The sequence below is a fragment of the Emys orbicularis genome, chromosome 6, assembly GCF_028017835.1.
Source record: "Emys orbicularis isolate rEmyOrb1 chromosome 6, rEmyOrb1.hap1, whole genome shotgun sequence".
Lineage (NCBI taxonomy): Eukaryota > Metazoa > Chordata > Testudines > Emydidae > Emys > Emys orbicularis.
In genome coordinates, this window is record NC_088688.1 from 128,205,218 (window position 1) to 128,230,544 (window position 25,327).

Genomic DNA, 25,327 nt, shown 5'->3' on the forward strand with positions numbered 1-25,327 from the left:
GGAGCAGCCTTACCTGCCCCCGAAGGTCTCAGCCACAGTCACACACCCTTATCCCACCACCTAGGCATTGGTGCAGCACCCAGGGAAACTGAGGCACACACAGTATTCATGCAAAACTGTAAAACTCACATAGGCTTAACAGTAAGACTCATATAGGCTCACATACAACATAACAAGGGAGAATCCCCACTTTGTCACAGTCCCATTGTTGAGGGATTGCTGATAGCCAGTTGTCTTTCTCAGTGACCCCAAAATAACCTAGTATATTGTCACCTTTTAATTATCTCATTTCTCACTCAGCCAGTGACTCAAATACAATACTGGTAAGAGGGCCATCAGTTACCATCTGTAGGTTATTAGAAAAAGAATAAAACTGTTTATAATTTTTAAAGGTTGTTTTTTTTCTCCCAAATACAGAATATTGTTCTATAAAATTCATTATTGAAGCAAAATACAATGTTTGGACACTATACTGCTCAAAGAGAAAAGTCTATTTTCCCCTCATGCTTACATGACAAAAAAAAATCTGCATGCTGCCTCTTTACAATCTCCAAATGTTTCACTTAATATCACTTGTGCCCATTTTAGAGGAAAGAATAGGACCTAAAGTTGGTGTAGGGATGTGCAAAGCACCCAGCACTGGCCTGACTCTGTTCCTATTGAAGTTATTGCTAAAACTCCCATTGAAGTCAGTGGGAGAAGAGAGCATCAAACACAAAAGGCTTTTGAAAATCCCCTCCTTGTTGTCAGAAGCAGTTCTCTGTATCTTCCTCTAGGAGCAATCTAAATCTATTGAACTTCTGACTAGTGACCACACAGAAACAATTACATCAGCTATTTGCGTAGATAAGTTAACCTTTTCCCCACAACTTTCTCTCTGTGTTTCCTCTGAAATCTAGTTTGCTGCAGTTTTTCCTTGCCTACAGATTCTCTAAAGATACTAAACCATGTCAAGCAACACTTCAAAAAAAGAGAAGATATTTCTCTTTACCTCAGAGTCTGTTGCAGAAGGACATTCTGGTAAGTAAAAATGTCAAGTCTTTCCTTTTATCAGCTAGATGCATGGAAGAACATGTTCTGCAACTTGATCTGGTTTGGCTTTCTGACCAAGTAGAGAGAAACAAAAACCAGCCACGGTGTATATTTAGTCATTCACAACAAATTTTCTCTGTTGGGAAAAGTTTGTCTTCTTTCTGTTTAGCATTCAGTGTAATTAATATAGGTTTGATCAAAATTGAATAGAATCTCATTTTCAAGACTTACCAGGGGAAAAAGGCATTTTCTATGTGGTGTTCTTAGAAGACTAGAAGTTACTGAACTTCACAGTTTAGCAATACCTTCAGCAATTGCCCAGTGCACCAGGACTTCTGAATTATTCAGTGCACTGGTGATGAGCAGCAATGCCCATTGGAGCTGTATTTCAGACGCTCTTACTGAATGCCTCATGCTGATCCCCTTAAGACTAGTCTGTACTTGCCTTGAGCCATATAGGCTAATCCTAACCTCTTAGTAAGGCTCCCGTGGAAGGGCAAAATGTTGTCAGTACTTGCTGTTTATTAAGTTCAACTGCTTTTCACACAGCTTCCCCCCCCCCCCACACACAGATTTATTTGGAAGCCTTCTTAAGTGAGCTTGACTCATTAATGGGAGAGAGGCTCCTATTGTTTATCGAGGCAGTCTGAGTCTTTAACAGGAGCCTCGGTCCCTTAGATTGGCGGTAAAGCAGCATTATATTTGTAAACACTTGGATGAGAAAACTCAAAGCTAAAGCTGTGATAATACCATGAACGATGTCTGCTGCCTTTTCTAACAAAATGTAAGGCAGGATAGAATGTACTTTGTTGCGGGCAGGATTGGGTGGGCAAAAAACCCCCAAACAGACTGCGGTAATTTGTGGGAAAACACTACATTTCTTGACAGTTTGTCATAAATAGCATTTCAGCAATGTAAAGCAAGTGTTCCTTTTTTGTAGTGAAGGTTTTTAATACTTAAGTTTAAGTGAGGGCTAGAAAGAGATTTGATGTCTATTATAACAGGGTTTAAAGTATTTTCTACATAGTTTAAGCAAGATTTGTTTTATTCCTTTTGTTGTAAAAATTGTGTCTGAATTCCATTAATATATTAACTGACTTTTTTTTTTAATAGCATGGGGGAATCTGTCTCTCTTGTGGGATTTAAGGGTTTTACAGATGGGAGCGGGATAAAAATGCAAGAAACAATGCAGGGTCAGGTGGGAGTGGGTATTGCGGGGCAGGATGGGAGCGGGATTTTAAAAATAATGCCACACAGGGCTCTAGCCTGGAAAAGGGAGCCCTGGAAACCACCGGAGGGTGGCACCTTTATGTGGCAGGTGCAGTTTTTAGTGTGCAGTACATGCAAGCAGCTGGAACAGCTACAAAAGCACTTGGTTTATGGAGACTTCTAGTGGGGAGAAAGCCATGAAACACTGCTCCCTACAGTCTGCTTTCTCTCTGGGCTCCTCTCCTCCTGCATAAAGAGAGGAGAAGATGAGGCCCCCAGAGTTTTTGGTGGCCTTGCTGTCTGTCTTGTTTCATTCCATAGCAATGTAGAATGCATCTTAGGATAGCTAACATACTGAAAGAACAAAGTCTGCTGCTAGCTAGAAAACATTCTTTCATCTCTTCAGATTAGAGGCAAATAATTCATTGAGTGAATTTCACCTTCACATATTGATGTCAGATAACAACATTTTCAAACTTGGTCATATCTTCATTAACTGCTTAGCGATTATCTCTTGTCCGCCAGCTCACCCTGGCTGATTGACTTACGTAACTGACAAAGGTTCTGATCCTACAAGTAAGTACGCTAGCATGGAGTCTGAATAAGACTCTGAACAGGTACAGAAGTCCACGCCCGCGCACTTCCTTGCAGGAAATAGCAAATTGTAAGTTTTACAACTGACTAGCAAAGGAAAATAATTAGCCTTTGATCAATAGTCAGTCACACTTACTTGATTTTCATGAGTATTTGCATTGTTAAAGCGTTAGCACAAGATCATTCATGGAAAGCAAATATGAAAAGATCAAAACACTGAAATTCACTTTCCTGTTGCAGCTACAGAATATGTTCACTCAACCCCAGAACTATTGTTCATTGAACTGAAATGTACTTGTACCTCATATGCACCAACATAACAAGCCTGTGAGTGCTGACATAAAAATTATACACCAAAGCTTCACTATATTTATGTGGCTCACAGATTCTTGGTGTTCTTCCTTTTCATTTTGGTCTGTTCTTAATTTGAACTTGAGTAATGGTGATAAGCATTAAGGCCCAGATTTTAAAAGATATTTAAATGCTTAAAGATGCAGGTAGGTTCCTAATGAGATTTTTCAGAAGCATCAATAGGACTTTGGGTGCCTAGGTGCTTTGGAGAAACTCCACTGCTCATCTATCTGCGTGCTTAGGCACCTAAATACTTTAAAAAAATCTGGCCCTATGTTTCTAGTAATTCAAGTAAAGCCGGAAGTAACATTAAAACGTCAAGTTGTGATTTTTTCAGCATAAATACATACTTCTTTGTTTGCACGGTACTCAGTCCAAATGCTTGCCGACTTTAAGTCCCTGGTGTAGGTTGGGCTCACCCTCTGAATCTTAAGTCACTGCTTTACTGTCACAGAAAAAAATACTGTTACTGTGCATAGTTGTTAGCTTTGCTCCAAATATTAGGGGCACGTAAACCCTCTGGTTGAAATTAATGTCCTTAAATCCCTGCCCCGTTTGCAGATGAAGACAGGAAGAAAATAATTTTATCTTATGAATATTAAGTCCTGCTTACCTCAACACCTGGTTATAATCACATCACAGCCTGTTTATCTTCTCTTCAAATTCCACATTTGCTTGCCGTAGAAGAGCTCTGAAGAGAGAGGAATTGTTTTTCACATTAAATGGAAGTTTGAAAATAAAATTTTCAACAAACTTAATTGGATCAGGTCTCCGCTGACACACAGTACAGATTTTTGGATCTAATCTGTCTTTCCATATGCTCAATGCACTGCTCTAATAAATTACATATTTATAAACAATCTAGTATAGTATTTTTCTTTAACGTTTTCTTCTAGTTCTGATCTAGTTACAGCTCACCTTTTTGTCCAGGTTATTTGTACAGTGATAATGCTTAAAAGTTAATCTCCAGTAAGCATTGGGTATCTGTAGTGAGCCGGCGTGGTGCCCCTCCGTCCCGGAGGGGGCCGAACTTCCCCTGACCCCAACGTGGGCGGAGCCACCGGGTCCGGGCCCCGCCCCTCCGAGGTCACGGCCCCGACCCGGAAGTATAAAAGCCCGCCGGCAGAGCTCAGTGAGGCCCAGGCCGCCAGCAAGAGAGACGTCCCGAGCCGAGCTCCCGCTTGGGAGACAGCCCCAGGCCGCGAGCCGCCGGCTACCCCACCGCGCCGGTCAAGCCTACCTCTCGCCAGCTACCCCGAGGAGGACTGGCCAAGCCTGCCCCGGGCCAGCTACCCCGAGGAGGACTGGCCAAGCCTGCCCCGGGCCAGCTACCCCGAGGAGGACTGGCCAAGCCTGCCCCGGGCCAGCTACCCTGCTGGAGAGCTGCCGGACCGGCCCCCAAGCCCCGCACCCGAGGAACCGATGCTCCTGGACTGGCCCGAGCCCGCTGTCGCCAATGAGGTAGGCCCCGAGGGGGAACATGGAAGTAGCCCGGGGGTAGCCGACCCCGGTCAGGCTGCAGAGGCCTGTGAGCCGATGTCAGTGTGTTTCGGTCAGGATACCCCACTGACCAGCAGCGGCAATAACCGCTGTTAGGGCCCCCGGGCTGGAACGCAGTGGAGTGGGTGGGCCTGCGTTCCCCCCTGCCACCTCGCTCACGGGTGGCAGGCTTCCCCCTCACCCGACGCTCAGGTGTACGAGCCTGCGCTTACCCCAATTGCTTGGTTGCTCAGCCCCTGCATTCAAGGGCCTGAGTTGTGACTGTTTGTGCCCCGCCCTGAACCAGGGCCTGAGCTCCGTAACTGCTTGTCTGCTCAGCCTTGCACCAGAGGGCCTGAACTACTTAACTGCTTGCTTGCTCAGCCCCTGCATTCAAGGGCCTGACACGTGACTGTTTGTGCCCCGCCCCGAACCAGGGCCCGGGCTCCTTGACTGATTGTTTGCTCAGCCCTTGCATCCAAGGCCTGAGCTGTGCCTGTTTGTGCCCCGCCCTGATCCAGGGCCTGGGCCTGCTTAAACTGTGGACTATTGCTCAGCCCCAGCACCAAAGGGCCTGAGCTAGCTGAGTGTTTGCTAAGCCCTGTGGAAAGGGGCCTGAACTTGGACTGCCTGTGCTACAGTGAGCCGGTGTGGCGCCCCTCGGTCCCGGAGGGTAGAGCCCCGGCTCGACCCTACTACAGTATCCTAGAGTACTAGACACGGTACAAAGTAAAATATAGTCCTTGTCCCAAAGATTAGCTACCATTTGATTCAATACCTTTTTCAGTGGCTGTGGAGTTTTTCCCTGAAACTAAGTTTTCAGACCATTTTAACAGAAGGCTATTTCCCCGCCTGGTGACTCATTATAACTTGGGGTGCCTAAGGTACTGGGAGATGGCAGGGATGTGTCTGCTGTTGTGGACTGGAGGGGGAGGAAAAAGTAAAGGCATAAATCCATTTCTGTGTATTTGGTTGCCAAACTTGTATCTAGGCAGGTACTTAAAAACTAGAACTCTAATTTCCATTGGGAAGGAAATTCTGTTTGTGCATCTCCTTCTTTGTGGTGCTTACCTGATGCTCTTAGTACCTGGCATACTTCTGGAGATCATGTTTGTATTATGTTTTAAAAAATATTTATTACAGGGAACAACTAAATAATGTATTACTTTTTGCCTAGATAAAATGTGTGATCAGATCAGCGATGCTGTCCTTGATGCCCATATCAGAGTTGATCCAGATGCTAAGGTTGCTTGTGGTAAGTACTTTTCTCTGATTAAGAAAAAATAATTTTAAAAGAGTAAAATAAATAATACTCGACATTTGCATAGCTTTGCATTCAAAGATTTGTTTATTAGATGGCCAAAAAGCCACGAGTCCATAATCAAGAAAGAAGACAACTTTGGCTAAAAGCCCAAATGGGTTCAGTGTTAAGTGAAAGCAATAGTTAGAAATTATAAAAGGAATATATACCAAATGGAGAAGGGGGAAATAGCACTGGATATAAAATAGAAGTTCTGAAGTGTAGAAATTTGATAAAGGAAGCTAAAGATACCAGAGAAAAATCCAAAACTGGCAGGACTAAGGATATATTGGGGGGAGGGGGGGGGAAATGTGTTCAATAAATATTTCTTTTTTTGTTGTTGTTGTAAAGAACCATGATGATATACTTGTGTCACATGAGGATGATGAAGTATTTTCCAGTCTATTAGTAACTGAGGATGACATTAGACAACATCTGCTAGGGATAAATATTTTAAAATCAGCAGGCCCCGATAACTTGCACCTACAAGTCCTAAAAGAATTGGATGAGGAGATCCCTGGCTTGATTGTGTTAATTCTTAATAAATCTTGGAATACCAAGGAAATTCCAGAAGACTGGAAGAGTACTAATGTGCCAGTATTCAAAAAGGGCAAGCAGAATGTTCCAAGGTGTCCCAGGTTGATTACCCTGACATCAATCCTGGGGAAAATAATGGAAAAGCTGATACAGGAATCAGTGAACAATTAAAGGATAGCAGTATAATTAGTGCTAGTCAATGTGGTTTTATGGAAAATAAGTCTTGTTTTATTCTTTGAGATTACAAGTTTGGTTGATAAAGGTAACTTTGTGGATGTAATAAATGTAGTGGTTTTTTTTTTTTTTTTATCAGACATTTGACATAGTGCTGCATGATATTCTGATTCAATGTTAGCATTATACAGTATCAATAGAGCATACATTATGTGGATTAAAAACTGGCTAACTGACAGATCTCAAAGTAGTTGTCAAAGAGGAGTTTGTGAATGGGTTTGTTTCCTGTGGGGCACTGCATCTGTTCTAGACGTGAGGCTATTCAAACTTTGAATCAGTGATCTAGAAGTAAGTATAAAATCACTGCCGATAAAATTTGTAGGTAACACGAAGATTGACCAAGTGGTAAATAATGAGGAGGCCAGGGTAGTCGTACAGATTGATCTGGATCACTTGGTAAGCTGGGCCCACTCAAACATAATTTGTTTTAATACAGACAAATGCCAGGATATATATCTAGGATGAAGGAATGCAGGCCATACCTATAGAAGAGGGACTGTATCTTGGACATCAGTGACTTTGAAAAGAATGCGGGGGTCATAGTGGACAAGCAACTCAACAGGAGCTCAGAGTGTGATTCTGTGGCAAAAGGGGCTAATGCAGTGGTATAAACAGGAGAGTACTCAGTTGGGAGTTGATTTTACCTCCGTATACAGCATTTGTGAGACCAATGTGAGAATACTGCATCCAGTTCTGGTGTCAACAAATTAAAAAGGATATTGCAAAATTGGAGAGGGTGCAGAGAAGCCACAAAGTGAACTGAGGACTGGAGAAAATGCCAAACAAACTTAAGGAACTCTATCTATTTTGCTCATCAGAAATAAGATTGAGATATGACTTGATTACAGTATAGAAGTACCTTCATAGGGAGAAAATACCAGGTACTACAGGGCTCTTTAATCTAGAAAAGAGAGGCATAACAAGAACCAGTAGCTGAAAGCTGAAGCCAGACAAATTCAAATTAGAAATAAGGCACAGTGTTTTAACAGAGAGGGTAATTAACCATGAGAACAAACTACGAAGGGCAGTATTGGATTCTCCATCTCTTGATGTCTTCAAATCAAGACTGGGTGCCTTTCTGGAAGATATGCCTTAGCCAAACACAAGTTACTGGGCTCAGTGTAGGGATAATGGAGTGAAATGTAATGGTCTGTGATATACAGGAGGTCAGACTAAATGATCTAATGGTCTCTTCTGGCCTTAAACTCTATGAATCTGTGGAGGATCTCAAAGCAATATATGTACACAAGTTAATCTTAACATCTCTGTTACACAGCTATTAATTTCATTTTACAAATCTGTTAAAGCTAGCTATATAGGTGAAAAGTTACTGGGTGAAAATGTAGTTTTGAAGGCCTCAATTTCACTTTCCATGAAGTTTCATGAACCAGTTCTTTTTGCAAATGGGCTCTGAAATTGTCTTCCAGCACCATCTTAATCTGAGACAGACATCTGCTTCATCAAAGTACTGATGACACGGTGGTAGCAGTAAATCCAGACTGAAGATGCTGCCACAGATTGAAGGAGGATAGCTCAGGAGATGGAGTAGCTATTCTACTATTTTTTTTCTAGGTTTAAGTGCAGCAAAATCTCACTTGAATCAAAATCATTTTAGGGCATCCATTTAATCAGAAATTGGAGATGAAAATCACTGGAGTGTGCTGCTAATCTATAAACCTCTAGACAGCTAAGGCTTCCCAGAGAATCCAAGAGATACTGTCTGAAATTGAAGTTCACAAGACTCTCCTTGGGAGTCTGAAACATCTGTGTAGACAACACCTCTGATACAATTGTGCAAAACCTCTGATGTTTTTGGATTCACCCAGGCCACTAAGGGATTTGGTCACCATCTACCTTGAGTCTGGGAGTCGCCCACTGCTAGTTCTCCAGTGGCAACAAAGGAGGTGACCCACACCCAAACGGGCAGTATGCGACCATCACAAGCCATTGACCAGCAGGGGAATTGTAAAGAAGAGATTTACAATTCTGTAAGAGACAGTTGCACAAGCACCACACAATGGGGATTGCTCAACTCTATGACTCAGCTAGGACCATCAGGACATGTCTGGGCCAGTATCTTTCCTGGGACGTGAATAAAGAGTATAAAATAAGGAACAGTGGCATCATGAGACTACTTCTCTCCTCCCCCACCTACACTGAAGGCAACAATAATGATGGGAAGACAAAGACTTCAAACTGAGAAGGAAATTCAGCTTGTGTATTAAGATATGTAACCTGCTTGCGACATCCTGTGGGCTGGGAAAAGCTGTTTGATTCAAATCCTCCTTAGTCTAATAGAGTTTAGGATTTAGACTGTGATTTTACTTTTTATTTCTTAGGTAACTGTCTTTGTCCTTTATGCCTACCACTTATACTCACTTAAAATCTGTCTTTCTGTAGTTAATGAACTTATTTTAATGTTTTATCTTTACCAGTGAGTTTGTCTAAATTCATGGGGAATTTGCTCAGATTACAAAGGCTGGTGCACATCCACTGTTCTTTGATGAAGTGGCAAACTAATTAATGAACCTGCATTGTTCAAGAGAAGGTCTTGAGCAGTGTAAAACAGTACATTTCTGGGGTGCAAGACTGGGGGAATTTGCTGGTGTTTCTCTGTGTATGGTTCGTGAGTGGCTTAGAGAGCATTCATGTAATTTAGCTGGGCGTTTCCCTGCATGTTTTTAACTAAGTGACCACAGCACCTGAAGAGGTTTGCTGCTAGTCACTAACAAAGCATTGAAAGAGACAGCCCAGGCTGGAGAGTTAAGGGGGCATGGTCCCACAGTTCCAGGTTGTACCCCAGGTATCCCATCACAGCTTCACCCTGGTTTTGCCCAAACTGATTACTCCTTGCAGACTGACCTTAGTATCTTTCCAGCCCTGAATTCACCTCGAAATTGTCCCACTGCAGAGATCCTCATAGAGAAAGTGGTGTTTGCTGCCTCTACAGAGACAGTAAAACACTCCAACTTGCTAGCTTGCTAGAAGCACACACTTTACTGAACTTACACAGCACTGATGATTTATAATGAAAGCAAAGCAAGTTTATTAACCAAAGAACATGGATTAAGTGATACCAAATAAACAAGATAAAGGTAGAGCTGGTTACAAGCAAATAAAAGTGAAAATACGAATCTAAAAGTCTAAAACTTAATCTAGCAAGATACAGTCTTTGTTCAAGGCAGTTTCTCTCATCCACAGTCGCCTTTCCAGCTTTTGCTGGCCAGGACTCAGAGAGATCAAGTCATGTGGTTTCTTTGTCTCCTGAGGTAAAGGATAAAGATGGAATCTCTGTCTGTTCCTTATATCCCTGAAGGGATGTCTTAGGGTACGTCTTCACTACCCGCCGTATCGGCGTGTAGCAATCGATTTATCCGGGATCGATATATCGCGTCTCGTTAAGACGCGATATATCGATCCCCGAACGCGCTCACCGTCGACTCCAGAACTCCACCAGAGCGAGCGGCGGTAGCGCAGTCGACGGGGGAGCCGCGGCCGTCGATCCCGCGCCGTCTGGACCCCAGGTAATTCGATCCAAGATACTTCGACTTCAGCTACGCTATTCGTGTAGCTGAAGTTGTGTATCTTGGATCGATCACCCCCCCTAGTGTAGACCAGCCCTAAGTCTTACAAGTCAGAAAGGCCTCCTGGGAATTCAGTCTCCTATGTCTCTCTGGGGTGCAGGTAGGGTGACCAGATGTCCTGATTTTATAGGGACAGTCCCGATATTTGGGGCTTTTTCTTATATAGACTCCTATTACGCCCCACCCCCGTCCCGATTTTTCACACTTGCTATCTGGTCACCCTAGGTGCAGGAGCCATGTTAATTCTCTGTCTCTCCAGTTCAGGATCAGAATAAACCCCACTGGTTTAGCTTGATGGCTCTGTGTATTGCTAATATGGAAATTAAGGTAAACCCACATTTCTTTGTCTAGGACAGACCTGTTTATCACCTGGGCTAGGCTGTCTGGCTGTAAACATGTTCCAGTAACATCATACTGAGGGAATTCATAATTGCACATATAACGTTAACACATGCATTTTGCAACGATATTAATAATCAGCATCTTACTAGCTTTCATATACCTCACAAGGCTTATTTTGTACACCTATTATTGCAGTAGTGCAAAGGGTGTGAGTACAGGGGTGCCTCGGACATTTCTGATAGCAGGTTGTGACCCACCTTGGATTTAGCATAGGTGGTATCCAGCCCCACACCCAATAAGCATTAATGGTCTGTGGGCAGAGGTATTGTTTGGACTCAGTGATTTTGGTTAGTTGGTTTTTTTTGTTTTGAGGGCGAGGAGCAGCTGCTGGCTTTCATTTGATTGTGTTTTAACTTTAGACAAAGGTGCCTGCAGCTCAGGACAGCCACTTTGTTGTGCGTACTGTAAATTGAGAGACTGTACTGTAGTAGCACCTGGGGGGTCTCACTTAAAATCTGAGCTTGCTGGGCTTGCCACTGTAGACACTAAGGTCCAGATTTTTAAAGGTATTTAGGTGTTGCTGCAATCAGTGCTACAATGTCTAACTGATTTAGGAGCCTAAATCCTCTTTTCAAAAGGGATTTCAGCACTTGGGAGCCTAATTCCCATAGACTGTCAATGGCATTTTGGCTCCTAAGTGTCTAGGTGTTGCAACATTCTGCGCAGCAATGGCTAAATACCATTAGAAATCTGGGCCTAAGACTATTCCTGCCCCCAAAGTTTATAGTCTAAACCAAGATAAGAGGCATCAAGTGGGTGCAACAGGCAATTGGAAGGGAACAGCCACAGGGTCACACTTCAAAGTGCTATAAATTGCCTCCTTGGTCTGCCTGACAGCCAGACGTCATGGCAACTGGCACTTGATGGAGTACAGAGCCATTCTGATGATGCTCGCTCTTTACTGAGAACTCTCCCCATGTCCAGGGCCAGGAGGAGCTGTCTTGCTGGCTTTCCACCACCAGGGAAATTCACTAAGGGAATCTCAGGTGGCCAGAACAGTATAAAGCAACTGGAGTAGACAGGAGGATCCATCCCACGCTGTTGCAAAGGACAAGAGTCTGTGATTGGTATCAAGACAGGTTTAAAAATTAGGCCAAACTTAACTTATTTACTGAAGCAATTCCACAACGTGTTCCGTCCAATCAGCCTCAAACTGTACTAAACAGTTGCTTCTAGGACCAAATACTCTTTCAAAAGCCTATACACATAGCGAGAACTTGCATACTACTGTAATGTTCTTTCAACTCTACAGAATGTGTGGCCAAAACGGGGATGGTCTTGCTCTGTGGAGAGATCACTTCCAAAGCTGTAGTGGATTACCAGCAAATTGTGCGAGAGACCCTCAAGAGGATAGGCTATGATGACTCTTCAAAAGGTGAGTTACGTACTTGCTTCCTGGTTCCTGGTCAGTTCTGATTACGTGCTGTCAAATTCCTCCGTAACAGTCCTCCGTGAAATAACATCATGGATGACTCTGATCCTGCAGGAGGAAAAAAGATAATATAAATATGGATGTGTATTGGATGTGGCTTTGCGTCGACATGTCACTCAGAAATTGATTGTTAGAAGTGCTGAACCCCCACCATTCCCAATGAAGTAGTGGAGTTGGAGCTTGCGCAAATGACAGGATGGTTAGGGATGGAATATGACTTGTCTGCAGGCAAATGGCTTATTATAAAAACAGGAGAACTGGTCTTCCTTGTATTTAGGTTTGAGTAAACTTTGAGACTTAAAGTTCATGCACAAGGGAATTCTTCAGTATTCCTACTAATGTAATTGCTACAAGGGGTTCCTGCAGCAATGAATCCCCTACGTGACTATTCTACGTCAGCATTTCCCTGAATTCGTCTCAAATATACTTTTGTCTAGTTTCATCAAGTGCCCTTTACAAGAGACAATGAATGAAAGCCCTGCTTCCTTTCACAACAGTCTTCAAACTTTCCTACTTAAATGACTTTAGGCATTGGCATTTGTCCACCAATAACAGAACATGGACAATGTCTCTGGTTGCGTGACCTATGGGATAGAATCTGACACCTCATGAAAAGCATGAGCTTCTACTAATTAGCCTAAACGACCAGAATAGCTTGGGGACTGTAATGTGCAAATATTTATACATGGCCTACTCACTGGAGGGAGACCAAGCCAAGCTGCTGGCATAAGGTTAATTCCTACACTTGGTGTTTGTAACCCAAATACCTCAAATCTTCAGCCAACCTTTTTTGACCTATCCGTGAAGTAACGCTTTTATAGCTGACTTATTTCTGAAAACAAACAAAAGAAGAATATTGTGGTATCATTTGCTTCCACTTCTCTTCACCAGGATTAGACTATAAGACTTGTACAGTGCTGGTAGCTCTAGAACAACAGTGTGAAGAAATCAAACATGCCGTCTCCCATGGCAAGAGTGAAGATGACATTGGAGCTGGGGACCAGGTAAAGTGTCTTTATTTTAAACATTTAGAGCCCAGTCCAATATACATTAAAAAAAAAAAAAAAAAAAAAAGACTATACAGTATACACGGTAGATAATTAAAGCATATGGGTTTGAACTAAATATTGTGTACACGATTAATAACAAGGCCAAGAAAACCTGGCACGTATTGGTTTCAACAAGTGCTGCCTGCACATATCCAACGACTCTAAAGGCTAAAGCTACAATTAAACTTTTTGTTATGGCAGGTGTCACCAGGTGGCACTGTTAGTCTTTCAAGGTCTTAGTGTGAGCAAATTTTGATTCTTAAAAGGACATGCTATGGTGTTTTGGGTTATGGATGGTTGTGTGTACAGGTAGCTTTGGGGGAGGGGGGTGGAGCTGTGCAAACAACAGGAGTTAGCTCTTTTTCTTGGTTTCAGAGTAGCAGCCGTGTTAGTCTGTATCCGCAAAAAGAAGAGGAGTACTTGTGGCACCTTAGAGACTAGGGCCTGGTCTACACTACGACTTTAATTCGGATTTAGCTGCCTTAATTCGAATTAACGCTTGACCCGTCCACACAACGAAGCCATTTAATTCGAATTAAAGGGCCCTTTAATTCGATTTCTGTACTCCTCCTCGACGAGAGGAGTAGCATCAAAATCGGTATTGTTAATCCGAATTAAGGTTAGTGTGGCCGCAATTCGATGTTATTGGCCTCCAGGAGCTATCCCACAGTGCACCATTGTGACCGCTCTGGACAGCAATCTGAACTCGCATGCATTGGCCAGGTGGACAGGAAAAGCCCCGGGAACATTTGAATTTCATTTCCTGTTTGCACAGCGTGGAGAGCACAGGTGACCACAGAGAGCTCATCAGCACAGGTAACCATGCAGGCTGATAATCGAAAAAGAGCACCAGCATGGACCGTACAGGAGGTACTGGATTTGATCTCTATATGGGGAGAGGATTCAGTGCTAGCAGAACTGCGTTCGAAAAGACGAAATGCCAAAACTTTTGAAAAAATTTCCAAGGGCATGATGGAGAGAGGCCACAATAGGGACTCAGAGCAGTGCCGCGTGAAAGTCAAGGAGCTCAGACAAGCCTATCAAAAAGCAAAGGAGGCAAACGGTCGCTCCGGGTCAGAGCCGCGGACATGCCGCTTCTACGCTGAGCTAAATGCATTTCTAGGGGGGGCCGCCACCACTACCCCACCTCTGACTGTGGATTCCGAGATGGGGATAATCTCATCAGGTACACCTGATGATTCCGTGGAAGGGGAAGAGGAGGAGGAGGAGGAGGACGAGCTGGCAGAGAGCACCCAGCTCTCCGTTCTCCCCAACAGCCAGGATCTGTTTCTCACCCTGACTGAAGTACCCTCCCAAGCCTCCCAAGCCAGCACCCAAGACCATGACCCCATGGAAGGGACCTCAGGTGAGTTTACCTTTTAAAATATAAAACATGTTTTAAAAGCAAGCATTTTTAATGATTAATTTGCCCTGAGCACTTGGGATGCATTCGCAGCCAGTACAGCTACTGGAAAAGTCTGTTAACATGTCTGGGGATGGAGCGGAAATCCTCCAGGGACATCTCCATGAAGCTCTCCTGGAGGTACTCCAAAAGCCTTGCCACAAGGTTTCTGGGCAGTGCAGCCTTATTCCGTCCTCCATGGTAGGACACTTGACCACGCCATGCTAGTAGCAAGTAATCTGGTATCATTGCATGACAAAGCCTGGCAGCGTATGGTCCCGGTGTTTGCTGGCATTCAAGCAACATCCATTCTTTATCTTGCTGTGTAATCCTCAGGAGAGTGATATCGCTTAGGGTAACCTGGTTGAAATAAGGGAATTTAATTAAGGGGACAGAGGTGGCCGTTCCTACTGGGCTGTTTGCCTGTGGCTGAAAAGAAATCCTTCCCTGCATTTAGCCAAGTGCAAAGGGGGGGGGGAGGATTGGCCCAGAGCTTTTCGCGTTTTGCTAGCAGGGATCTTCCCTGATACAGCCATGCGGTGGGGGGAGGGAGAAAGCACTCATCCCAGAGAATTCATGGCGGGTGGGGGGGGGGGGTGTTAGTTTGGTTCCTGCAGGGATCTTCCCTGATACCAGCCACGCGGTGGGGGGAGGGAGAAAGCACTCATCCCAGAGAATTGGATGGTGGGGGGGGGTGTTAACCTTCAGCAGCAGAAAACAAGCTAACAGGAAAACTGCAGCACAACGGGCTTTGCTTGGTATGTGGGAAAGCAGGGCGCAGAAGCCTAAAGACAGTGGCTTACCATGGCAGCATGCAAGGTGAATTCTGTTGCCCGGACCTGCGTCTGTGATCTCTAGCAGCAAAGCCACAGGCACTCAATATTAAGAGGCAAAATGCGACCTTGCACAGAAATCACATGTGCTATGTAATGTGAATAGTATACACCGTGAAAGAGTATAAGCATTGTTCTGAAAAATGTATCTTTTAAAAAAATTCTCTCCTTTTTTCACTCCCTCCAGCAGGTGCAAATGTTTCAAGCCTCCCTCCTCCTTCCCGAAGGCTATCCCAGATAAGGCGTCGTAAAAAAAAGACGAGAGAAGAGATGTTTGCCGAAATCATGCAATCCACCAGGAGTGAAAGAGCTCATCTGAATGAGTGGAAGGAGACGGTTTGCAAGTATAGGAAAGAAGCCAGTGACCGTGAGGACAGGAGGGACCAACGTGAGGACAGGAGGGACCAACGTGAGGAGAGGAGAGACGCTCGAGATGAGAGGTGGCGGCAGGAAGATCAGAGGAGTCGGGAAGCAACGCTGGGGCTGCTGCGTGAGCAAACAGACATGCTCCGGTGTCTGGTGGAGCTTCAGGAACGGCTGCTGGAGAACAGAGTGCCGCTACAGCCCCTGTATAACCCCCCTACCTCCTCACCATGTTCCATAGCCTCCTCACCCAGACGTTTAAGAACACGGGGGGGGGGGGGGGGAGGCTCCGTACACCCTCCCATTCCACCCCAGTGGACAGCCCAAGCAAAAGGCTGCCATTTTTTTAACCTTTTTTTACTGGGCTTTTCCTTCCCGCTGATCCTCCTCCCAAACCCCACTCAGGTTCTCTCCCTCTTTTTATAATCAATTAATAAAGAATAAATGATTTTTAAACAATGGTGACTTTATTTCCTTTGAAAGCAAGCTGGGGGAAGGGGGAGGGTGGGTTCCTTACAGAGAATGAGTCAATAAAGGGGGCGGGTTTTCAGGAAGGATAAACAAACATAAATTTCACACTGTAGCCTGGCCAGTCATGAAACTGGTTTTCAAAGCTTCCCTAATGCGCAGCGCTTCATCGTGTGCTCTTCTAATCGCCCTGGTGTCTGGCTGCGAGTAATCAGCAGCCAGGCGATTTGCCTCAGCCTCCCACCCTGCCATAAAGGTCTCCCCCTTGCTCTCACAGAGATTGTGAAGCACACAGCAAGCAGTAATAACAATGGGGATATTGGTTTGGCTGAGGTCTGAGCGAGTCAGTAAGGATCGCCAGCGACCTTTTAAACGGCCAAATGCACATTCTACCACCATTCTGCACTTGCTCAGCCTGTAGTTGAACAACTCCTGACTCCTGTCCAGGCTGCCTGTGTATGGCTTCATGAGCCATGGCATTAAGGGCTAGGCTGGGTCCCCAAGAATAACAATTGGCATTTCAACATCCCCCACGGTTATTTTCTGGTCCGGAAAGTAAGTCCCTTGCTGCAGCCGTTTAAACAGATTGGTGTTCCTGAAGACGCGAGCGTCATGAACCCTTCCCGGCCAGCCCACATGGATGTTGGTGAAACGTCCCTTGTGATCCACAAGTGCTTGCAGCACCATTGAAAAGTACCCCTTGCGGTTTATGTACTGGGTACCCTGGTGCTCCGGTGCCAAGATAGGAATATGGGTTCCATCTATCGCCCCACCACAGTTAGGGAATCCCATTGCAGCAAAGCCATCCACTATGACCTGCACATTTCCCAGAGTCACTACCTTTCGTAGCAGCACCTCCGTGATTGCTTTGGCTACTTGCATCACAGCAGCCCCCACAGTAGATTTGCCCACTCCAAATTGATTCCCGACTGACCGGTAGCTGTCTGGCGTTGCAAGCTTCCACAGGGCTATCGCCACTCGCTTCTCAACTGTGAGGGCTGCTCTCATCTTGGTATTCTGGCGCTTCAGGGCAGGGGAAAGCAAGTCACAAAGTTCCATGAAAGTGCCCTTACGCATGCGAAAGTTTCTCAGCCACTGGGAATCGTCCCACACCTGCAACACTATGCGGTCCCACCAGTCTGTGCTTGTTTCCCGGGCCCAGAATCGGCGTTCCAAGCCTATAACCTGGCCCATTAACATCATAATCTCCAAAGCATCGGGGCCCACGGTCTCAGAGAATTCTGTGTCCGTGTCCATGTCCTCATCACGCTTGTCGCTGCGCTGCAATCGCCGCCTCCTCCTCCTCGCCTCTTTTTTCTGGTCCTGGGTAAGCATAAACTCCACGAGAACGCACGAGGTGTTTACAATGTTCAAGACTGCGTTCTGGAGCACAACGGGATCCATGCTTGCTGCGGAATGGAGTCTGCAGAGTTCACTCAGGAAAAAAGGCGCGAAATGGTTGTCTGCCGTTGCTTTCAGGGAGGGAGGGGGAGGCTGTACCCAGAACCACCTGCGACAATGTTTTTTGCCCCATCATGCACTGGGGTCTCAACCCAGAATTCCAAGGGGGGTGGAGACTGCGGGAACTATGGGATAGCTATGGAAAAGCTACCCACAATGCAACGCTCTGGAAATCGATGCTACTACGGTAGCTTGGACGCACACCACCGAATTAATGGTGCCTAGTGTGGCCGAATACATTCGAATTTATAAAATCGGTTTCCTAAATTCGAATTATATAAATTCGGATTAATCCTGTAGTGTAGACATACCCTAACAAATGTATTTGAGCATAAGCTTTCGTGGTCTCTGATTAGAGTGGGTTCTTGATGAGAAGGAGTTATTTCTTAGACCAACAGCATTGTCTGGTTCCCGAGATTCCTGGAAGAAGGGATTACACTGGTCGGCTGTTTGATTTCAAGAGTGGTCTATGTGTAAAGAAGCAAGTGACACTACACCCAGACTCCATGTCACAGATGCCTCTTCCCATGAACAGAAAATGGAAATAAGTGCCTTGGAATTATGTTTTCTGTTGCCTCAATGCAGGGTTTGATGTTCGGTTATGCCACTGATGAAACTGAAGAATGCATGCCTCTAACAATCCTACTTGCACACAAACTTAATGCAAAGATTAAAGCCCTGGAGAGGAATGGAACTTGGCCCTGGATTAGACCAGATGGGAAAACGCAGGTTAGTAAATAATAGCGATTATAAATCAGATTTTAAAAGGGCTGTGCCCCTTAACTTGCACAATTGATTTTAGACCCGATTCACGTTCTTCAAGAAATGAAGGAACAGCTGGTGTGGCAGAGGCATGAATTCTGTGTGCTTGAATGGATTAGATTAGACAGGCCAGGAGATGGCATTTTCATATTCACTGCACAGATGGCCTGGTCCACACTGTCCTGCCAGTGCCTGAGTCATGACTCTTGGGACCCACCTAAGGAGTGAGAGGAACATATCTGTCTCCTTGGACACTAACATGATCAGTTAGTACCAGCTAGGATGGTGCTTTTTGTGGTATGGACACATTTTGGGAGGCAACTGGACTGGGACAACCCACTGACTTCTCTCAGGCCCCCAGATCTTTTAGTCAGTGCTGCCACAGGCTACATTTGAAGCAATGACCTAGAAGTAAGAGGCTGCATATCTGGTTAGTCATCCCCTTAGCTTTCCAGTACTGTCATGAGTGGGTTTGCTAACTGAGTGGTTAGAGTTACATTTTCTCCCTAGTCAGACAGTTAACGTACATATGTTCTCACAAGGCAGAGGAGAACTGAATGGGGGGTGAGAATCGGAAGTGTGGGGAATTGTTGGAGGAGAGGGCAGATTATGTTTAACTTCACTGGCTCAGTGGTGGGGAGTTAAGTTGCATTGTACTATTGCACTTTGGGATATTACTGGGGATGTACTGTTGTCAAAGGTTAAGAAAATCATATGGATACATGACCTTTTTAGCACTTGAATCAATCCAAAAATTGGTTTGGCAGGTTTCTTTCTTGTTATGAGAAAGTGTTGGCATGTAGGCACTCATATACATGCAAACCGCAGGTAAGGGAAGGATGCAGGTAATAGATGACAAAGGAATTTTGGTAAGAAACTGGTCTTTATTTCCTGAGCAATCACCTGACTTAGGTCAGGGTTTCACTAATGTCTTATTTAGGGCTGTCAAGCGATTAAAAACATTAATTGCAATTAATTGCGCAAATAATCGTACTGTTAAACAATAATAGGATACCATTTATTTAAATATTTTTGGATCTTTTCTACATTTTCAAATATATTGAGTTCAATTACAACACAGAATACAAAGTGTACAGCGCTCACTTTATATTTCTTTTTTATTACAAATATTTGTGCCGTAAAAACAAAAGTAATAGTATTTTTTCAATTCACCTTCTACAAGTACTGTAATGCAAGCTCTTTATCATGAAAGTTGGACTTACAAACGTAGAATTATGTACAAAAAACCCTGCATTCAAAAATAAAACGATGTAAAACTTTAAAGCCTACAAGTCCACTCAGTCTTACTTCTTGTTCAGCCAATCGCTATGACAAACAAGTTTGCCTACATTTGCAGGAGATAATGCTTCCCACTTCTTGTTTACAATGTCACCTGAAAGTGAGAACAGGCATTCTCATGGCACTGTTGTAGCCAGCGTCGCAAGGTATTTACGTGCCAGATATGCTAAAGATTCATATGTCCCTTCATGCTTCAACCACCATTCCAGAGGACGTGCGTCTGTGCTGATGATGGGTTCTGCTCGATAATGATCCAAAGCAGTGCAGACCAACGCAAATTCACTTTCATCATCTGAGTCAGATGCCACCAGCAGAAGGTTGATTTTTTTTTTTTTTTTTTGGTGGTTTGGGTTGTGTAGTTTCTGCATCGAAGTGTTGCTCTTTTAAGACTTCTGAAAGCATGCTCCACACCTTGTCCCTCTCAGATCTTGGAAGGCACTTCAGATTCTTAAACCTTGGGTTGAATGCTGTAGCTATATTTAGAAATCTCCTATTGGTACCTTCTTTTTGTTTTGTCGAATCTGCAGTGAAAGTGTTCTTAAAACGAACAACATGTGCTGGGTCATCCAAGCCTGCTATAATATGAAATATATGGCAGAATGCGGGTAAAACGGAGCCAGAGACATACTATTCTCTCCCAAGGAGTTCAGTCAAAATTTTATTAACCTGTTATTTTTTTAATGAGCATCATCAGCATGGAAGCATGTCCTCTGGAATGATAGCCGAAGCATGAAGGAGCATACAAATGTTTAGCATATCTGGCACGTAAATACCTTACACCGCCCGCTACAAAAGTGCCATGCGAACGCCTGTTCTCACTTTCAGGTGACATTGTAAATAAGAAGCCGGCAGCATTATCTCACGTAAATGTAAACAAACTTGTTTGTCTTAGCTATTGACTGAATAAGAAGTAGGACTGAGTGGACTTGTAGGCGCTAAAGTTTCACATTGTTTTGTTTTTGAGTGCAGTTATGTAACAAAAAAATCTACATTTGTAAGTTGCACTTTCATGATAAAGAGATTGCACTACAGTACTTGTATGAGGTTAATTGAAAAATATTATTTCTTTGGTTATCATTTTTCCAGTGAAAATATTTGTAATAAAAATAATAATATAAAGTGAGCACCGTACACTTTGTATTCTGTGTTGTAATTTAAATCAACATATTTGAAAATGTAGAAAAACATCCAAAAATAGTTAATAAATTTCAGTTGGTATTCTGTTGTTTAACAGTGGGGTTAAAACTGCGATTAAACACGATTAATTTTTGTAATTGCAATACATTTTTTTGAGTTAATCGCATGAGTTAACTGCGATTAATCGACAGCCCAAGTCTTATTCCACTGTCATAAGGCAGGAGTCAGTAGCCACGAACTCCAGCACCTACCCCTAAATTTGAATCGGGTCACACTGATCACTGCCATATATCACCAATGATTAGAATCTACAAACTGTAACTAGGAAGAAGCAGTGGAAGTAAGGCAAAGCAGACATGTAGGCAAAATTCTAAGAGGTCACTAAGCATTTGCAACTTGGTTTGACTTCAGTGTGAAATGCTGGTGTACAGCACCTCCTGCAGTTTGATGTTTAGAATTAACTTCTTCCAAAAAGGGTAATTTAACCATAGCTGGAGCTTCAGTATTTTAAGTTCCTTTCCCTTCGCACTTTAGCCTGCCCCATCTATGAATGACCTTAATGCTTGTTGGCTGGGATCTCAAGCTCTTGTTTTTCATTATAATTACTTTGTTTCTCTGTAGCCAACTAGAGATGAGCATATGCTTCTGTACTGGTCCTTCTTTATTTTAATTAGATCGTGGTTATTTTTGGCCTCTTTGAGGTCTGTATTTCCATCAATCGTTTTTCAGCGTCACCAGTAATAATCTAGCATCCAGTCCTTTTTCTAATCAGATTTCACCAAATTCTATTCCTTCTGCTATTAGAGGGAAATATGAAGTTGTTTTAATTGTCCATTTGGGTTTGATGCCCCTCCTGGTCAGGGAATATTGGATTTGAATTTCCATGGCTGATTTTCAGGTCACAATGGAATACAAGGAAAAGGATGGAGCAGTGGAGCCCATCCGTGTACACACATTGGTGATCTCTGTACATCATGCACCCGATATGTCTGTACAACAAATGCGGAAAGAACTAATGGAAAAAGTTGTCAAAGAAGTTATTCCAGCAAAATATCTAGATGAGAACACAATCTATCATCTCCTTCCGAGTGAAGTGTTTATAGAAGGTGGTCCTAAGGTATGGTACTTTGAAAGATTTTTAATATAAATAGACTGATATTACATTCTGCAATGTCCTTTCTAAATGTTCTCTCTCAAAACAATTAAATGTACTGTTTTAGTGAAACAATACAAGTCTCAACTACATTTTTAAGGAAATGTGGTCACTTCTGCTTATACTCAGTCATCAGGAGGATGTGAGGAAGCTAGCATCCAAACTGATCCTATAATTGTTTGGCCAATCAAGAGTGGATATGTAGAGATTCTTGAATCTTTATCAATGACAAAATATACTTCAATCATTACAGAAAGTTGAACATTATGTTAAACAAACAGGCTCTTAAATTACTTGCTAAAATGCTTGACTCGAAGCACTTGAGTTGATTTCACAATACCTATAATGCTTAGCACTTGGAGTAATTTGTATGGTTAATGCTATCCGGATGGCTATGCAATTTAAGATAGAGACACAATGTATTAATCCTCACCGTACATCAGAACCTGGAATTAGTTCAGTATTTCAGTTACCCACACTGAGCAAGATTTTGGTTGGCCCTTACATGGGCGTGCACTAGGGAGAAGAAAATAAAAAACCTCTTCCCTACCTTATACAAGTGGTGTAATAAATGGCCAAATTCAAGTGAGTACCGGACTGCCATAGAGATACTCCCCACAGTGATAACAATTCCCCAGAGGGGCTGGGGACTAAATAATGTCAATGTTCCTTCCCCCTTTTCTCCAGGCATCTTGCTACATAGGTGGGAACTATGTGCACCTCTTAAACGGGGGGTTGAAGTTCATGCACCCCCCCTGTGCACTGGATGGCACATGACCTGTGCTGGAGTGGTGCAGCTCCCCACTGGGGCAGTGCCTACAAGGTACAATCTAGTCAATTGTGTACAGATTTCACTAGATAACTAAAGGCAAATCCTGACTAGCCTTTTGCCTTATTTAGTGAAGTTGAGTTTTACTGTAAACCACTCCTCTTTTCCCTTGAAAGGGTGAATAATCCCACCAAGTGTCACTAAACATGTTCAGTGGCCAGCCGTTCCAACATTATGATCCGTGCTGGATACGGGAAATGACAAAGGGAATAGGTTTTACTGTGTCTTTCAAAAACGGGCTGTGTTCATATCAATCTTTGAGAGTTACTACAGTACAAACTGTGGCACATCCTACGTAAAATTCCACCTGACCCACGTAGGCTACATCAAATAACGGCCTAGAAAGAGACGCATAGCAACCCATTGATTGGGCTTATTTTGTTTCTGACATAATTACAAGCAATTAATCCATAGTGGTGTTGGAATTAATTTATACACAGAGCCTGGGTTTGTCAAGTCAACGTGTAATTGTTTGCCCTACAGGGTGATGCTGGACTGACTGGCCGAAAGATCATTGTTGATACTTATGGAGGCTGGGGAGCCCATGGTGGAGGTGCGTTCTCTGGGAAAGATCCTTCCAAAGCTGATCGCTCAGCAGCATATGCAGCTCGCTGGGTTGCAAAATCCCTAGTGAAAGCTGGTCTCTGTAGAAGAGTATTGATCCAGGTAAGAAGGGCAAAATCAAGAGCAAGCATACCCTACTAAACACATTATAGGTAGTTCTCTTAGCAATCTCTATACTTCAGGCTGCCTAACACTTTGAATGATGAGACCATGTTTTCAGTTGCTTATACGTTTGCCAGAGTTAAACCATTTGGGTTGAAGTTTTTCATTCTGGGTGTAGGTTTCAGACTGAATTTTTTGGGCAAGTTTCAGCAAAAAATGTTCAGTTATTGCCAAGAATGAGGGTGAAGACGAATGCTGTTTGGCCCATTTTAAATGCTTCGCTTTAACAAGAAGCTCTGGCACCTCAGTGATTTGGAGAAAGCGCTTGAAATTTGGTGGGGGTCACCCTCGTGTCAGTGTGCCTCCTGTGGTTCCCATGAAAACCCAAATTTGTACAAGTTACAAGCCTGTGAAAAATCACAGTTTGCACATCCTCAGTAGAGATGTTGGAGGCTGGCAGCTACATTTTATGAGGATTCCATCTGCACTGAGCATGCTGTATCCCCACATAGCTCCTGCATGCTGACTGGACTGTATATGTGCCATCCCCCGTGCCTGAGCTTGCTCCATTCCAGGGCCATGGTGGCTGAGCAGGATTTAGCTTGCAATGGCTTTTCTTGGCTGCTGGAGACCACTGTGGTGGCAGGTATTGGAATTGAGCAAGGAGACCCTCTTTCTATGTTCTTAATGCCCCCTACTGCCACCCAGAAAGCTTGGGGGAGGCAGCCTGATTCCAGTGCAAAAGGATGAGAAGCAGAGGGAGGAGAGGAAGGCTGAAAGCAACAAAAGCTGTGGGATGGGGGTTGAAATAGTAGAAAACCAGGTCTGGAACAGGAGCTGAAGAAAAGGGGGACAGTCAACATGTTGGGGGCACAGCGACAGAGTCTGACCACTAGAGAGAACATCCTACCCCCAGAACCTGTAACTGAACCCAGGGTTGCTGATTCTCTAGCAAATAACTGTGAACCCCACTGGTACAATGTCTCTTCCTTGCCCCCCACCTTCCAGTGGCTGATCCACACAGGACTACTAGGCTGTGCTTCTCTACTCATTACCTCAAAAGGCAAAAGTGTCTCAGCCCTGCTCATGACCCATGTGAGAGTCAATATGGCTCCACATGATAAAAATTTGTTTTTTTCAGATTGCTTTTTATGAAAATACAAAATTACATCCCCAAAATGACATGAAAAGAATGTTAAGGTTGCAAAGTCAAGCATTCCAAAATTAGGAAATGCCAGAATGAAGGCTGCCTGTGCAACCTTATTTGGTTTCCTTGGTCATATGCTTGATTATGATATTGTGTGATCGTGTTTGCAGTGTTGTTGTAGCTGTGTTAGCCCCAGGATATTGGGGAGACAAGGTGGGTGAAGTAATATCTTTTATTGGACCAACTTCTGTGGTGAGAGAAGTTGGTGCAATAAAAGATATTACTTCATCCACCTTGTTCCTCTAGTATGTAATCATGTAATTTAAATATTTTCCACTGGACCCCCTAGCTCCATCAGTACAAAGGATAGATGGTGTTTAGGAAATTAATCAGGCTGCGTAATGAATAAGGCTTTTGTCCTTAGGATTGTGGGCTCATTTGCTTCAGAAGTTGGAAGATATGTAGTGAATGAGGTAAAGAATTACCGGCAGAGGAAAGATGGTCTTATGGCAAAGACAATTAAATGCTGTCCTGAAGAACTGGATTCTGTCCCTGCCCCTCTAAAGAATTCCTGTGGTGCTGGGCAACTCACTTCAAGCAAACC

The 25,327-nt window shown here is 43.7% G+C and overlaps 1 protein-coding gene across 1 annotated transcript in view; it reads left to right on the forward strand.

Moving 5' to 3' along the window:
* The first annotated feature begins 980 nt into the window (after window positions 1–980).
* Window positions 981–25,327, forward strand: part of LOC135880346 (S-adenosylmethionine synthase-like) — a 36,468-nt gene continuing 12,121 nt past the window's right edge. Inside the window, exons 1-7 of the mRNA XM_065406612.1 lie at window positions 981–1,020; window positions 5,843–5,920; window positions 11,975–12,097; window positions 13,046–13,158; window positions 18,316–18,459; window positions 21,827–22,045; window positions 23,394–23,576. Coding sequence (XP_065262684.1) covers window positions 5,848–5,920; window positions 11,975–12,097; window positions 13,046–13,158; window positions 18,316–18,459; window positions 21,827–22,045; window positions 23,394–23,576 — 855 coding nt within the window. The 5' untranslated portion in view covers window positions 981–1,020; window positions 5,843–5,847. The remainder of the gene's footprint in view (window positions 1,021–5,842; window positions 5,921–11,974; window positions 12,098–13,045; window positions 13,159–18,315; window positions 18,460–21,826; window positions 22,046–23,393; window positions 23,577–25,327) is intronic.